This window comes from Myotis myotis, unplaced genomic scaffold (genome assembly GCF_014108235.1).
Source record: "Myotis myotis isolate mMyoMyo1 unplaced genomic scaffold, mMyoMyo1.p scaffold_m19_p_2, whole genome shotgun sequence".
Taxonomy (NCBI): Eukaryota; Metazoa; Chordata; class Mammalia; order Chiroptera; family Vespertilionidae; genus Myotis; species Myotis myotis.
The window spans coordinates 213,728,962-213,744,287 of NW_023416324.1; the positions used below are offsets into that span (position 1 = coordinate 213,728,962).

The following is a 15,326-nucleotide window of genomic DNA, read 5'->3' on the forward strand; positions in this document are numbered from 1 at the left end:
CTCAGTGGATGGAGCGTCGGTCTGTGGACTGAAGGGTCCCAGGTTCGATTCCGGTCAGGGGCATGTGCCTGGGTTGCGGGCACATCCCCAGTGGGAGATGTGCAGGAGGCAGCTGGTCGATGTTTCTCTCTCATCGATGTTTCTAACTCTCTGTCTCTCTTCCTTCCTCTCTGTAAATAATCAATAAAATATATTTTAAAAAATAAATAAATAAATAAAATAAAATAAAAATATATTTAAAAAAAAAAAAAAGCAAAAATGACCTTTGAAGAAGTTTATGGCTTTATATGCTTATACTGGGAAAAAGGAATAACTAAAAATTAATAAGCATGCAATTTAATTTAAAAAATAATGTAAAAATAAACCCAAAGGAAGAAAATAAATAAATAAGAAAAGATATCAATGAACTAAAAAAACAGAAATATAATAGAAAGGACTACTTAGGCCAAAAATTATTCCTCTGCCAAGATTAACCAAATTAATTAATCTACTTGATTAATTAGTTTTTGCAAGACTAATCAAGAAAAAAAAAAGAGTAGTCGCACACAAATAACAATCACAATAAGGGAACACAATCACAGATAAAATAGATTTAAGACAGTAACATGAACTTGATGCCAATAAACTTGAAATTTTTGTTGAAAGGTCAAATTTCTAAAACTTACTAAATTGACTAAAGGAAACACCTAATTTCAACTGCTAATTTCTACTAAATTATTAACATCTGCAATTCTTTCACAAAGAAAACATTCGCTCTGACAGGTAAATTCCGCTAAACTTTCAAGAGACAAATCACTCCATTCAAACTGTCTCAGGAAAGAGAAAAAGACCTACTCTCTAACTGGTATAAGGCATGTGTAACCTTAATATCAAAGTCAGACTGGACAGTCAATAAAGAACAATGGCAGGTGATTTCATTCATAAGACAAATACAAAAATCCCAAGTAAAGTATTAGCAAGCTCTATCTAGTAGTTTGCAAAAAGACAATTCACCAACAACAATTTGGGTTTATCTCAGGAAGGAATGTAAGAATTAAGAATTTTAAAATGTGTTAAGTGGAATCCATTACATGTAACACATTAAAGGAGAAAAAACTCAAGATATTCTCAACAGATGCAGAAAAGCATGTGACAAAATCACAAAGACTTCCCTAACTTAAAGAGTATCTACAAAAATTCATAACATTGTTTTTAATGGAGAAGCATTCCCTTAAAAGTCAGGAACAAGACTTTTATGTCCACTATAATCACTTCTAATGAACAACCATAATCACTTCCACTAAACATAGATCTAAAAGCATGCCAGCATATTAAGACAAGAAAAACAAAAGGGAAAATTGAAAGAACTCAGAGTCACTATTTGTAAATGATATAATTATCCACATAGAAATCCAAAAGAATTACAGAAAATATTAGAAACAAATAGATGACTAAAGATCAATATTTTAAAATCCATTAACTCTCCATTTACCAACAATAAACAGAAAATAGAATCTTAAAAAAAAACAAGTTTATAATAGCAAACAAACCTACTAGAAACATCGAAATCAACATTTAAAAACTGTTAGATGTGCCCTGACCGGTTTGGCTCAGTGGATAGAGCGTCGGCCTGTGGACTCAAGGGTCCCAGGTTCGATTCTGGTCAGTGGCATGTACCTTGGTTGCTGGCCACATCCCCAGTAGGGGGTGTGCAGGGGGCAGCTGATCGATGCTTCTCTCTCATCGATGTTTCTAACTCTCTATCCCTCTCCCTTCCTCTCTGTAAAAAATCAATAAAATATATTTTTTAAAAAACAACTGTTAGATGTGTATGGAGAAAATTACAAAACTCTATTAAAAGACATTTAAAACCTAAATACATAGAAATACCACGTTCTCAGACAGGAAGGTTCAAAATCTTAAAGATTTCAATTCTCCCCCGAACTTATTTAATCAATTCCAATTCATTCCCAAAGAATGTTTCATGTCAGGTGACAAACTGATTCTTAAAACAAGAACAAAGATCCAACAGCTGAGGCTCAAGCCGCACCCCCGCCCCGCCCTCAATTATCAAGATTTCTGGTTACGCTATAGCATTAGAAATTAAGACAGTGGTATCAACACAGACATAGACAAGTGGACAAGCGGCACAGAAAGGTTAGCCAGAAACAAAGCCATGCATATAGAGAGTAAACATGAAAAGGAGGTGGTTCAGGGTATCACTGCCGAACAGAGAATCATTTCAATAGATGAGCAGAGGACAACTGTAGCCACTTGGGGGGGAGGGGGGTGAAATGAGCATTACTGCCTCACACCATACACAAAAATCAATACAGATGGGTTATGAAGTTAAATGTGAAAGGCATCATTTTAAAACTTCTAGAAAGGAACACAGGAGAATGCCTCTCCAATCCCAGGGCTAATGGAAAGTTTCCAATTAGACTACATTAAAACTAAGAACTTCTGTTCACCAAAACAAAAACATCAAGAGTTAAAAGATAGGTCACAGAAGGTATTTACAGTGCATATAATCAATAAAGGACCGGTGTTACAGTTTATTAGTTTTTAAAAGTCAACCCAATAGAAAAATGGGTAAAAAATAAGCCAGGTATTTCACAACAGGAAAACAAAGGTTTGTAAACATGAAAAGAAAACTCATTAATAATCAAAGAAATACAAATTAAAACCACAATGATACATCACTTCATACCCATTTGATTGGCAAATATTAAGAAGTCTGATGATAACAAGTGTGATATAGATCAACTAGAACTCTTACACACTGCTAGTCAAAGTATATAATTTGACAAACTGCTGGCCAAAGTATAAGGTAATACAACCACTTCAGAAAACAATTTGGTATCACTTTGTAAAGTCCGATATTCATGACCCATAACCCACAATTCCACTTCTACCAGATAGCTTATCACAGTGGTGTCCACCCCTTTTTTATTCACAAACCATCAAAATGCCTTTAAAAATTACATACTCTTCATAGTTTAAGAAGACAATGAAAATGTTTTGCCTAAATTTATTTTTTTTTAAATATATTTTATTGATTTTTTACAGAGAGGAAGGGAGAGAGACAGAGAGTTAGAAACATCGATGAGAGAGAGACATCGATCAGCTGCCTCCTGCACATCTCCCACTGGGGATATGCCCGCAACCCAGGCACATGCCCCCGACCGGAATCGAACCTGGGACCCTTCAGTCCGCAGGCCGACGCTCTATCCACTGAGCCAAACCGGTTTCGGCAAGAAGACAATGAAAATGTTTTGCCTAAATTTAAATGAACTTCTGGAGTATCAGTGACATTTTAAAATAAAAGTGAAATATCACTGGTTTAAACTGTATTATAATTACTGCAGCAAAGTTAATAAAAATACTAACTATATACAGTGACAATTACACATAAAAAGTTAAAAGTTTTTTGGAATGCAGCTCCTAAGGAGATGGGAAGTGCCTGCTTTGAAAGAGGCTTTCCCTAACACTAAACACTGTATTTTAAATTATCCCTTTTTTCTGTGTAGTTTTCCCACTTGGGGTAATGCTCTAGGCAGATTCCATGTGGGGGGTGGTACTGTGAAAAGAAAGGGGGGAAACCAGAACCAGAAGGAGGCCAGTGATAAGCCTTAGGCATTACCAATTTCAGGAAGTACATATGAAACCTGACCTATAAGTTGATTCATAAACATCACTTGTGCCCAAGTCCTCCCTAGAAAATCATCATCATTCCCTGGGCGGCATATACCCAGTGAGAAAATTAGAGAAATTCTTGTAACTGTGTCCTAGAATATATGTACAAGAACCTTCATTAATAGCAAAACCTAGAACCAAAATGCCCATCAACCAAAGAATGCATACACTGTGTTATATTCGCCCATGGAATATTACACAGCAAAGAAAAATGACAATTTAAATCTATACCTGTTTTGAGAGAAATAAGCAAGTCCAAGAAAAACTGTATCCAGTATTCCTTTTTTAAAAAACTCAAAAACAACAGATACCATACATTGTTGACGGATGTATACATATCTGATAAAATTATTTTTTAAGAAGCAATGAATGACACAATTCAGAAGATAAGTCACTCTGGAGGTGAGCACATTCAATACAGGTTATTTTGTGTGTGTGTTTGTTTTTTTTTTGGAATGAGTGGTGGATCTATGTGTTCATTTTATTATTTTGCTTCACAAGTTAAGTAGGTTATATATATTCTGAATGTATCAAATATTACATTAAATAAAGAAAAAAAGATTTTTAAAAACAATTCATCATATGAAAAAAAGTAGTTAAATCACCTCACCTGCCACTAGAGAGGTACATGATGGAAAGTATTACCTTTATATCAACCATAAGAACTGACATACATTAGGTACAAAATAAATGTTTATTGCAATTAATCTTATGAGGATCAAGTTAGATAAAGACTGAGCCAGTTAGGTGCTTGAGATAAACCCGGCTAGAGCAGAGGCCAAATTTAGCCGCAAGCTAAAGTTATAAGGTAGCTGATCATTAAAGAGAAGGCAGAAATGTAAATAAAAGTTAGCAAGGATGTGAGAAAATGAGCACCCTCACTCAATACCAGTGAGAGTCACAATTAGAACCACCATTTTGAGAGCTTCTGTGATTTTTGGTTAAGTTGAAAATGCACATATTACTACCAAGGACTAGGTGTATTTCCCGGAGAAATTTCCAAATGTGTGCACAAGCATACAAGCACAAAGATGTTTATTGTGGGTTTGTTTTTAAGAGTAAAAAACCAGAAACAACCTCAAAGTCCATCAACAGAGAAATGGATAAATAATGGTATATTCATACAATGGTTTTCTATACCAGCAATTAAAATGAACGAACCAAAGATAACTCAAATTTCCAATTTATTTTTTTATAAATATCAAAAGGTAATGCTGATTGTAAGAAAGCAAGTTGCAAAAAGATACATTTTCTTCATACCATTAAAGTTTAAAAACACACTATATTATTGCTTATGGATTCACCGTGATCCAAGTATACTGGTAAAATACTATGCAAGGGAATGATATTCACAAACCTAAACATGGTGGCTACCTCTACGGAAGGAAGGGGAGGAAATGAGACCATCTCCAATACCTACAATTTTAGTTCTTTAAAAAAACGAATCTAAAGTAAATTTGGCAAAATTATTACATCTGTAAATCTGAGTCAAAGATTGGTTAGACACCCTCCCTTAGTATTGCATATATGAAATATACCAGAAATTAAAAAGGAAAATTAGGCAAGAGTAAGACAATCAAGCAAATGAACACCAAAACTCAGCCCTAGAGCAGAGAGCAGGCACCTTTCTTTGCACAAGAGGAGTAGTTGGGTCCCTAATGGATTTTAAGTTTCTTTCTCTGCATATCCTGATAATAAATCCCATTTCCCTTAGAATAAAATGCCAATTTCTTGTAATAATAATAATAAAGTCCTAGCTAGAGCTGGAACAATGAGAAAATTGCTCCCAGAGGAGGAGGAGGAGTACAATCTGAAAACGTCCACCTGGTTGCCCTCGCCAGGATGTCGGGCAGAATGGAGAAAGCGAATTTACGTGAACGGCATCAAACACTGCGTGAGCCGTTCGGTATTAGCGAGACCGCCAGGGCCGGCTAGATGTTATTGATTTTGCAAATACTGGAAAAAGCCTGCAATCCAAGCAGGGCTCTGGGGGTGTAGGGCGCCTCTGGAAAAGGCACGCATGGTAGCGCCGGCATCCACCTACGCCTCCGCTTCATTCTGGGGCGCGGGCCCCCCTAGTGAATGGGCGGGCTCGACGCGGGAGATGCCGTCAGCAACACGCAGCAGCTGGCGGGACGCAGCAGTCCCCCCGCCCCGTTAGCTCCGGGGGTGGGGGAGGCTCCGCAGAGGCGTCAGAGAGGGGAGGGCTCAGGGGACGGGAGGGGAAAACAGGTGGCGCAGACACGGAAACACAAAACACGGAGGACGAGGCGTGCACGAACGTTCCCGCACACCGCACACCGCACACCGGCCACGCACTCCACAGGACCCAGGCGCACGCCGCGCACGGGAACACGCGAGGACGCACACCCGGGCGAGGGATGCTGCAGGCGGGGGTCGCGCACCCCCCGGAGAGGGGCAGTGACACCAAGTGGGGTCACCCAACCGGCCGGGGGCGCCCGCGCCGTCGCTGGGAAGAACCCGCCCGGACCCCAAAGGGCTGGAGGCGACCCACGGGCGCGTGCCTGCGCGCTGCGGCCGGAGGACCCCTCGCCGAGCAGCGGTGTCGCCCTCAAGACGAGGGTGCGCGGGCGGCCAGGGGATGCGCACACACGGGGGCCACTCCCACCCTCGCACAGATGCCCGAGGGGCCCACGCTGGCAGAAGGGGGACACCAGACAAAAGGGACACACCCACTGGGGCCGACAAAGGCGGCCACACCCCCAGCGCTCCGGCACCCCAGCCCACGCACCCCATCCCACGCAGACACGCCGCGGGCACCCCAGCGAGCGACGCGCACACACCCACACTCACCACACACCCACGGAGAGGACCTGGCGGGCCGCTCTTCCCGGGCATCTCGGCTTCTGTGCGACACGGTGGCACATCCAGGAGCCCTGCCGCGCGCCAGCGGTGCACTCACCCGGGCCCGCCGACCGCAAGCCTCGGTCGCGGGCCGCCGACGCCACCGCTGCCGCCTGCGGCCCTCCACGTCAGCCAGCGCGAGCGGCAGCTGGCAGCGGCGCGGGCGGCAGCGCGTCACGTGGGCGGCAGCGCACATGCGCAGTCGCTCCGCCCCGCCCCCTCCTCGGCGGCGGCGGCGGGCGAGCGATCCCGCGGGACCCCGCGCTCGCGAGCTCCGGCCGGACCAGGTTCGCGGTGCGCCTGCGCCCGGACGGGAGGCGCCCTCGCCCCTCGGCTCCTCGCTCGGCTTCTCCTCTCTCGCCGCTGCGGCTGCCGGGCCGGCGCTTGCGCAGAGGACTTCTTGCTGAGTGGCCGCGCTGTTGAGAGGGGCCTGAGTGGGCGCCGGAAGGAGCCCAGGTCGAGGACCACCTTGACCTCGTACGTGGAACAGTAGCCAACTTCCCCCCACACCCCCGAGAGCAGGTGCTGGTACCTGGGCGCCGCGGCCCGGACCCGGGAGGCCGCGCCCTGCCCAGCTCTTCCCTCTCCGCAGAGAGGCGAAGCCTGCAGATTGCAGGGGGCCCTTCAAATCCACCCCCTCTCCGGCCCCGAGCTCCACCGCAGGCTGTGCGCGTGCTGGCGAGTGTGCGCGTGTGCACGCGAGGTCTGGCAGCCGCTGTGCGCGTGCAGGTCCGGCGTGGGTGCTGGTGAGCGCGCGTGCAAGCGGGCGTGTGTTGGGGGTGTGTGCGCAGGACAGCCGTTCGCAGTGGTTTAGGCTGGAAGGAAAACACTGCAGAGGCTGCGCCCGTGGCCCGTGGCAGAGCGATGAGGTTATGACAGCCCAGTGCGGGGAGCACATCCCTGATGGTGATTGTGTTTCCTTCCCACAGATTGTCTCCAAGGGAAAATGGTGGAAAATTCACCGTCGCCGTTGCCAGAAAGAGCGATTTATGGCTTTGTTCTTTTCTTAAGCTCCCAATTTGGCTTCAGTAAGTACTTTCCCCATGGATGGCTACGGCCTTGCTCTGGTGTTCAAGGTCAAGGAAATGACTGCCTTTGTTATTAGAGTGCGCGCACGAACTGTGATTCTTCCTACCTATGCCTCTTTTTAAGAAAACCTGAAGGGGACTCATGTTGGTTCAGAGGGCTCTGTGAGCCAGGTAGTAGCTTGAAAGGTTTAATCTCAAGCGCTGTTCATACAGCACCAGGGAGGATTGCCCAGTGGATAGAACCTGGGGCCTGTGGTCATGGTCTGGTGGACAAGACAAGTACATCTACACTTAACACTCAGCGTGGTGCGTGCCATGGGAGCCCAGGGAGAGACATGGAACAGAAATCAGTTTGCCTTCTTCCCAGCCACAAGGAGGAGGGAAGTGGGAAGGCCCTGGCTCCTGTGCTGCTGTGGCAGCTGGGGAGTGAAGGGAATGAATGAGGCTGGAGGAGTCAGGTGCGTTTCTATCCTGGGTCTCCCTCAATCCCTGTGAGATCCCATTGCACAGGTAAGAGAAACTGGTGCTCACAGAGCCACACACCAGGCCCCAATCTCTCCCCAGAAGGAGTTGAGAATTACGAGGGGACAAGGGGGAGAGAATTGGGGGTACTCATAATCCAACTTTTTGGAATTTTGTGGGCACGAGGAAGGTGGGGGGTGTGAACCTTAACTGCATCAGTTGGGTGGAGAAGTCGATGGAGTGAGGTTATAACTTGGGTTCAAAGCTTGGCTCTTCCGCGGATTAGCTGTGTGGCCTGAGACCATTTCCTTCACTTCTTTGAGACTTCAGGTTCTTCAGGTGTAAAAAAATTGTGACTGTTTATTCTGTGCTTATCATTCCCAAGACAGTCCTGTGGGGTGGATGTTGTTATTGAAACAAAAAGCTCTACTGATGAGAATACTGAGACACACAGTCCGTAAAAAATAGAGCTAGAGCCCCACCTGGGGTGGCTCAGTGGATAGAGCGTTGGACTGAAGACTGAAGGGTCCCAGGTTCGATTCCAGTCAAGGGCACATACCCAGGCTGCGGGCTCAGAGACAGCCGGTCAATGATTCTTATCACTGATGTTTCTATCTCTCTCTTCCTCTCCCTTCCTCTCTGAATCAATAAAAAACATATATTAAAAAAAAAAATAGAGCTAGAATGTGAACCCAGACACCGGGTGGACTTCACTTTGCTGCCTCTCATGGCCTGTTGGAGCCCCTCTTGTCAGAGAATCTGTGCTCCCACCGGGAATCGAACCATGACCTTCTGGTTCATAGGTCTACGCTCCACCACTGAGCCACGCCAGCTGGGCTCCTGTCACTTTTTTACCACAATAAAAAGATACAAGGTAATTGTGATAACAAGAGTGATGCAAATAAGGAGCTAGGACAGGGGTCCTCAAACTACAGCCTGCGGGCCACATGCAAATACAAATATTGTATTTGTTCCCGTTTTGTTTTTTTACTTCAAAATAAGATATGTGCAGTGTGCATAGGAATTTGTTCATAGTTTTTTTTTTTTTTAAACTATTGTCCGGCCCTCCAACGGTCTGAGGGACAGTGAACTGGCCCCTGTTTAAAAAGTTTGAGGACCCCCGAGCTAGGAAAACGGAAAGGAGGGAACACTCGTTTCTGAGTGGATCAGGGAGGCTTGACGGGAGCTTTTTGTTTCATGTGACCCTCGGGAGATGAGATGCAAGCTCACTGGCCTTTTCTCGCCTCCTTACAGTCCTGTACCTCGTGTGGGCTTTTGTTCCCGAGTCTTGGCTGAACGCCTTAAGCTTGACCTATTGGCCTCAAAAGTAAGTTTAATATGTTGCTTAAATAAAATAAGAGTATATTAATGCTGTTTTGAAGGATCAGATTTTTTGTAAAGACTACTCAAATCTTAAATACTCTTTTAAGATCCATAAATAGCCAAATAGAAATGTAAAGCTTTTTAAAGGTCATTATTGATATATCTGCAATTAAAAATGATGTGTTGAATGCATGTTTGTCTTCCTTTCCTCCCAACACCTTGCTAAAGTAACTCTGTAGGGAAAAAAAGATATTTTTTAAGGTAACGAATAATGGGATAGCAAGTAAGAAGTATCAACAAAATTTTAGAGTTGTACATAGGTGAGCGGTAACTGACTTAGTTTCCACTTTTTCACATTGCTGAAGTAGAGAAGCCAGCAAGAATAGCTGTGCCCTAGAATTCCAGAAAGGCTAGAAATTGGACATACAGATATCTCTTTAACGTGGTCATTCTGGATTGAGCTGAAAGCAGTGTTTAAGGCGCACAAGACCCCCCAATCCCTTCCTCATCCCTTAAGGCAGGGAGACTGGCCCTCCCTCCCCTGCAGAAGACAGTTTTACTCTCTAAAACATTGAGTAAGAGTCTGTAAGACATTAGGTCTGATCCTGCGAATGAGGCACCTTATCTCTCACTTATGTACAACTAAAGACAGGGACGAGAATGGAAATCATTGCATTGCTGAGTAATAAGACGCCCCAAGCACCTTTCCTCACTAGACTCCCAGGCTTGTGGCTGCCAGGCCTATACCTCCTTGCTCCTCCCAGCAAAACAGGAGGCGCTTCCCTAAGGAAGTTGACCAGCTTAGGGGAAAGCATCTGTAATCTCTGACATTTGGCGGTCCCCCAGTGAAATGGCTTGGTCTCCTGCAGTGAGACTCGCCAGTTTGCCATCCTGGCCCACATACACACGGGGCTTCCAATAACCTTGTTAGTACTTCATTTTTCATTTTAACTTAGCATTTTATAAAAGCCTCTAAAATGAAATACAAAAGAAAAAAAGGGAACTTGAAGGAAAGGAGCTAATGGAAGGAACAGAAGAAAATCACCATGAAACAAGAATAGAATAGGAATGTTTAAGGGATTACTACTGTTTTTGGAAATATCTATGTATACATAAAAGGCTAATATGCTAAGTGTTCAACCATCCAACCGGTTGCTATGACGTGCACTGACCACCAGGGGGCAGACGCTCAACGCAGGAGTTGCTGTGATGCGCACTGGCCATTTACAGAGAAAAGGCACCACAGACCTGGCACCCACAAAGCAACACTTGGCTTCCCCCAAGTGGGACACAGGCCCTGCCATCACCCTGGAGCAACACCCCTCCAAATTACAGCTGACACTGCCGAGATCCCATGGCGCAAAATGCGGCCCACAACCCAGCCCAGCCCAGAAACGGTGGCTGTGGGCGCTGGGTAGGTAATGACATCACCTAGCAACGCCTGGCTTCCTCTCCCTAGCAACTAGCCTCCTTGCAGTTTCTTCAGCCCAGGAATACAACTTGTTTTATAGCCAGGTGAAAGCATTTTACACTTTATCCAAATGTCTGTGAAGCGTTTTCCCATGCCTCATCTCATTTGATCCTCACAGAAGTCCTGGAGTAGGTAGATAGGAGACTCTGTGGAATCCTATTTTCTTTTCATTAGCCGGAAAATGGAGATTTACAAAGCTTAGAAACTTGACCCGATTGAAAAGAAGTAAGAAATGGTGGACCTTGAAAATGACTTCAGGTTTTCTCACTGCACAGATATAGTCAAACACTGCTGCAGTTAAATATTTTACCCTTTGTTCGCCCTGCGTGATCTACAATAATAATCTGCTTTGTGTTGATATATACTGCTGTGTTGCTGACAATTACCTGAAAGAGAAGTTGGGGTGTTTCACTGGGCTGGAAAAAGTTTAGCTACATCAGAAAGCAGGTCTAACTAAACAGGTTTATTTTTTATCTATAAAAGGCTAAGTTGACTCGTGCATGCGCAATACATGTAACACTCTTGCTGGTGCCAATCGCACGCGTGTGTTTTGATCTGTCATTGTCGATCTTGAATTTGGTTGACACTTCTATTATAGAGAAAGGGCAAGCAGCGATATTAAAATATTTCTTCTAATTAATGTCCTTTCAGTGTGCCTGAATTTGTGCACCAGGCCACTAGTGTATATATAACAGCCAAAATTGAAATTTTAATTGATGGGTTAGAGATAAACCAAAGGTAATATCCAGAAAGTAGAAAAAAGACAGCAAATGGAAAAAAATAAGGAAAATATAACAGGGTGAAAAAATCTTAACTCTTAGAAGTTCCAGAAAGGGAAAACAGTAGGAGAAAATGACTAAAGAAACAGTGCAGCCAGTTCAGAACTGCAGTCACTTGATGTGCTTGCTCAGCTGCATTGAGAGGCATATTGGAGCCCTTCCTGGCAGAGAATCTGGGGGCTGAGTACTGATGGGAGCATGGAACATAAGCTGACAGACAAAAAGATGGCCAGCCTCGTAACTGTTTGTCTTTTAGGTACCTGTTTTACTTTAAATTTTAAAAGTTATGTTAACTTACTGATGGACTCATAAGAAGAATAGCTTTTGGGGAAGTCTGTTACCTCCTGAATTTTCTAATCTGCAGGTACTGGGCAGTTGCATTGCCTGTCTACCTCCTCATTACTATAGTAATCGGGTATGTACTCCTATTTGGAGTAAACATGATGAGCACCTCGCCACTCAACTCCATTCATACAGTCACAGGTAAATTTATACCAAAGGGATGTGCTGGGGGACGGAGGACTGGGCTCTTAGTGCTTTTATCAAGAAAAGCAACCAAGAACAGGCTGCAAAAATGACACCTCGGCATACCAACTCGGAAGACATAATGCAGAGTTATACCAGAGGCAGGTTTACGTGGGAAATAAGTTCTGATGAATACCCTGTTCATAGCACTAGGCAGCAGGTGCATTTGCCCATAAAAACCACAAGTCTATAACATGTTCCTTGACAGCTCCGCTGGCAGGAACTTCCTTTATCCTCGACAGGCAGTGTTGATGGAGGGGTGCACACAGGCCCATACAGAGCTTGTCCGGGAGGAGGGATTTGGGGGGGCGGTCCTCAGGATCCCTGTGTACACCTGACCACAGTAAGGGGTAGACAAGCCAAGGCATGTTTTTGCAGTTTTATTTTTTAAAGTTCTTTTTTTCAAATCTAAAGACTAAAATAGGAAGACTCCTAAGCTTGCTTATATTCTAAAATGTAAAGTATTTTTTAAGTTTCAGGTATGATTTTTTAACTTTTAAAGCCTGTTTGTGTGTGTATGAGCCTATACAATGTATTCTGCAAATCAATTATAGTTTTTTTGGTTTTGTTTTTAATATATATTTTTATTGATTTCAGAGAGGGAGAGAGAAATAGAAACATCAGTGATGAGAGGGAATCATTGATTGGCTGCCTCCTGCACGCCCCACACTGGGGATTGAGCCTGCAACCTGGGCATGTGCTCTTGACGGAATTGAACCTGGGACCCTGCAGTCCACAGGCCAACGCTCTATCCACTGAGCCAAACCGGCTAGGGCAGTTATAATTTTTTATATTTCTTTTTTAAAATATATTTTTATTAATTTCAGAGAGGGAAGGTAAGGGGTGAGATAGAAACATCAATGATGAGAGAGAATCATTGACTGGCTGCCTCCTGCATGCCCCACACTGGGTGGGGATCGAGCCCACAACCTGGGCATGTGCCCTGACCAGGAATCGAATCATGACCTCCTGGTTCACAGATTGATGCTTCTTTTCTGGTAACCTACTGTATTCCCTGCATTCTTGACTGGAATCACAGCAAACAGACAATTTGTGCAGAAGGGAGAGAGTGTTAAGTTTATATGAATTATTGTACCAAATGACTTAATAGTTTTCAGGTGATTTAAATATATTTCTCAGCCTGAATAGGATTCTATTCCTATGAAAAATGTGCAAATGGGACTTTAACACATCATTGTACTGATGAATGAAATATTACTTTCTTACCCAAGTTAGAGATGCAAAAAAGTACTTTGCTAGCCCTAGCCAGTTTGGGTCAGTGGATAAAGCTCAACCTTCAGACTGAAAGGTCCCAGGTTCAATTCCGGTCAAGGGCACATGCCTGGGTTGCAGGCTCAATCCCCAGTAGGGAGTGTGCAGGAGGCAGCTGATCAATGATTCTCTCATCATTGATGTTTCTATCTCTCTCTCCCTCTCCCTTCCTCTTTGAAATCAATCTATATAATAAAAACCTAAACGACCATTACAGTGGAACAAGAACGAATGGTTGCTATGATGCACAGTGACCACCAGGGGGCAGCTCCTGCATTGAGTGTCTGCACTCCCTGGTGGTCAGCACACTCCCTGAGGGGGAGCTCTGTTCAGCCAGAAGTCGGACTCATGGCTGGCAAGTGAGGGGGCAGTGGAGGGAGCCTCTCCTGCCTCCACTGCAGTGCTAAGGAGCAGTGAGCAGGGTGGTGGTAAGGAGCAAGGGGTCCTGGACTACAAGAGGGATGTCCAACTGCCGGCTTAGGCCTGGACTGCGAGAGGGCACAGGCTGGGCTGAGGGACCACCTCTAGTAAAAGTATATGTTTTTAAAAAAAGTTCTTTGCTAATTTCTAGTCTAATTGGGATATTGCTTCTAAAGAGAGCATTCAAGTAATCTTTTAATGACATTTAAACGTATTTTTCATTATCCAAGCATTAGCCTAGTCAGTTATGTAGTGGGTCTCCATTAAGACGGTAGAAGAACTCATTGGGTAATGAGAGCCTTTTGTCCTCTTGCAGATAACTATGCTAAAAATCAGCAGCAGAAGAAATACCAGGAAGAGGCCATCCCAGCATTAAGAGATATTCCTATTAGCGAAGTAAATCAGATGTTCTTTCTGACTGCCAAAGAATCTTACACCAAAAACTGAATTGTGTATACACTACCATCAAACATTTATTACAAGTTTTGGCATCATAATTTTGACCATAATTATCTCTCTTATTAATATCCAGTATTGAAATATTTTGAAAAATGTAAGTTGAACTTATCTTAGATTAAGGTCCATTAATATTGTAAAAGTTCTCAAATATTAGTTACTAAGGGACAGAATAAATAAAACATTGATCATTACCATATAGCAGGCGTTTTAACAAATAAGTATCAGTAGAAGCAGGAAGTCCCTCCAGAGTCATTCATGTTGTCACTTTCAGGGAGCAATTGTGTCTTTCTCACTGTTTATTCTAGAGGCCAGAATGCAGACTCCAGTTGGGGGGAAGGGTTCATCTACTGTGTGTCCTTGCCATCAGATTCATGTCTAAGATGCAAATATTTATTGATTGAGTACTCACACGGACCAGGTATTTCTCTGGGTAGTGGGGTGTTGCAATGAGATTCTCAAAGAGCCTACATTTTAGAGGCAGATGGAAATAGACCAAGCAAATAAAGAAGGAAATGAGTGCTGTGCAGAGAATTAAGATAGTACAGTTTCTAGAAAGTGGCTGCTTTACATCCAGTGGTCAAGCAGGCTGCTCAGTTAGAGGCAGTTGAGGCTGAGATTTGATTGGTGAAACCAAGAGCCAGGCATATAAAGACTGGCGAGGCAGAGAGCTTTCAAGCAGCGAGAGCACTGACTTTCAGGTGGGAGGGAGCTGGTGTTCTGGGACCTCAGCACTTTGCATAACTCCTCTCCAGAATAAAATATCTGTCTCGGGCTAGTTCCGCAGTAGTACCCAAGCTTTGCTTTTACAGATCATAGTCACGGAGAGTCACATGGTCAGGGCTGGATGACACCAGCCCGACTCACAGTGACTCAAATGTCGCATTGCACCCTAGTCAGCCAGGATGGCCCACTGGAGTTATAAAGCCTGTTTACCTGGCTCCCAAATATTAGAAGCAGCTGAGTCAACCTGCGTCAGCTGCTGAGGCCCCATCCAGCCCTCTGACTGGTTTCTCAGTTAATGCACCATGGACTGGCCTGTTCTGGGAG

At 44.1% G+C, this 15,326-nt stretch overlaps 2 protein-coding genes across 10 annotated transcripts in view; one reads left to right on the top strand and one right to left on the bottom strand.

Moving 5' to 3' along the window:
* TTC3 (tetratricopeptide repeat domain 3) overlaps positions 1 to 6,701 on the bottom strand; it is a 105,169-nt gene extending 98,468 nt beyond the window's left edge. For 5 of the 7 annotated variants that reach the window (XR_004974363.1, XM_036352305.1, XM_036352306.1 and 2 more), the window contains exon 1: positions 6,490 to 6,701. Coding sequence is in view for 1 of the 7 variants with exons in the window: in XM_036352308.1 (XP_036208201.1) it covers positions 6,497 to 6,563 (67 nt within the window). In the remaining 6 variants the exon portion in view is untranslated. The remainder of the gene's footprint in view (positions 1 to 6,489) is intronic. The other 2 variants (XM_036352308.1, XM_036352317.1) reach the window with 2 other exon arrangements.
* Positions 6,702 to 6,753: 52 nt separating this feature from the next.
* LOC118677287 (phosphatidylinositol glycan anchor biosynthesis class P) lies at positions 6,754 to 14,475 on the top strand. Of its 3 annotated transcripts, XM_036352323.1 has the most exons (6): positions 7,065 to 7,223; positions 7,257 to 7,286; positions 7,470 to 7,568; positions 9,285 to 9,357; positions 11,968 to 12,086; positions 14,137 to 14,475. In XM_036352323.1, the coding sequence occupies exons 3-6, from the start codon at positions 7,487 to 7,489 to the stop codon at positions 14,265 to 14,267; spliced, it is 405 nt and encodes a 134-aa protein (XP_036208216.1). In that variant the 5' UTR covers positions 7,065 to 7,223; positions 7,257 to 7,286; positions 7,470 to 7,486; the 3' UTR covers positions 14,268 to 14,475. The 3 variants fall into 3 exon arrangements, with proteins under 3 accessions (XP_036208214.1, XP_036208215.1, XP_036208216.1); XM_036352321.1 differs by lacking the exons at positions 7,065 to 7,223; positions 7,257 to 7,286 and adding an exon at positions 6,754 to 6,827; XM_036352322.1 differs by lacking the exons at positions 7,065 to 7,223; positions 7,257 to 7,286 and adding an exon at positions 6,780 to 7,017.
* The last annotated feature ends 851 nt before the right edge of the window (positions 14,476 to 15,326 follow it).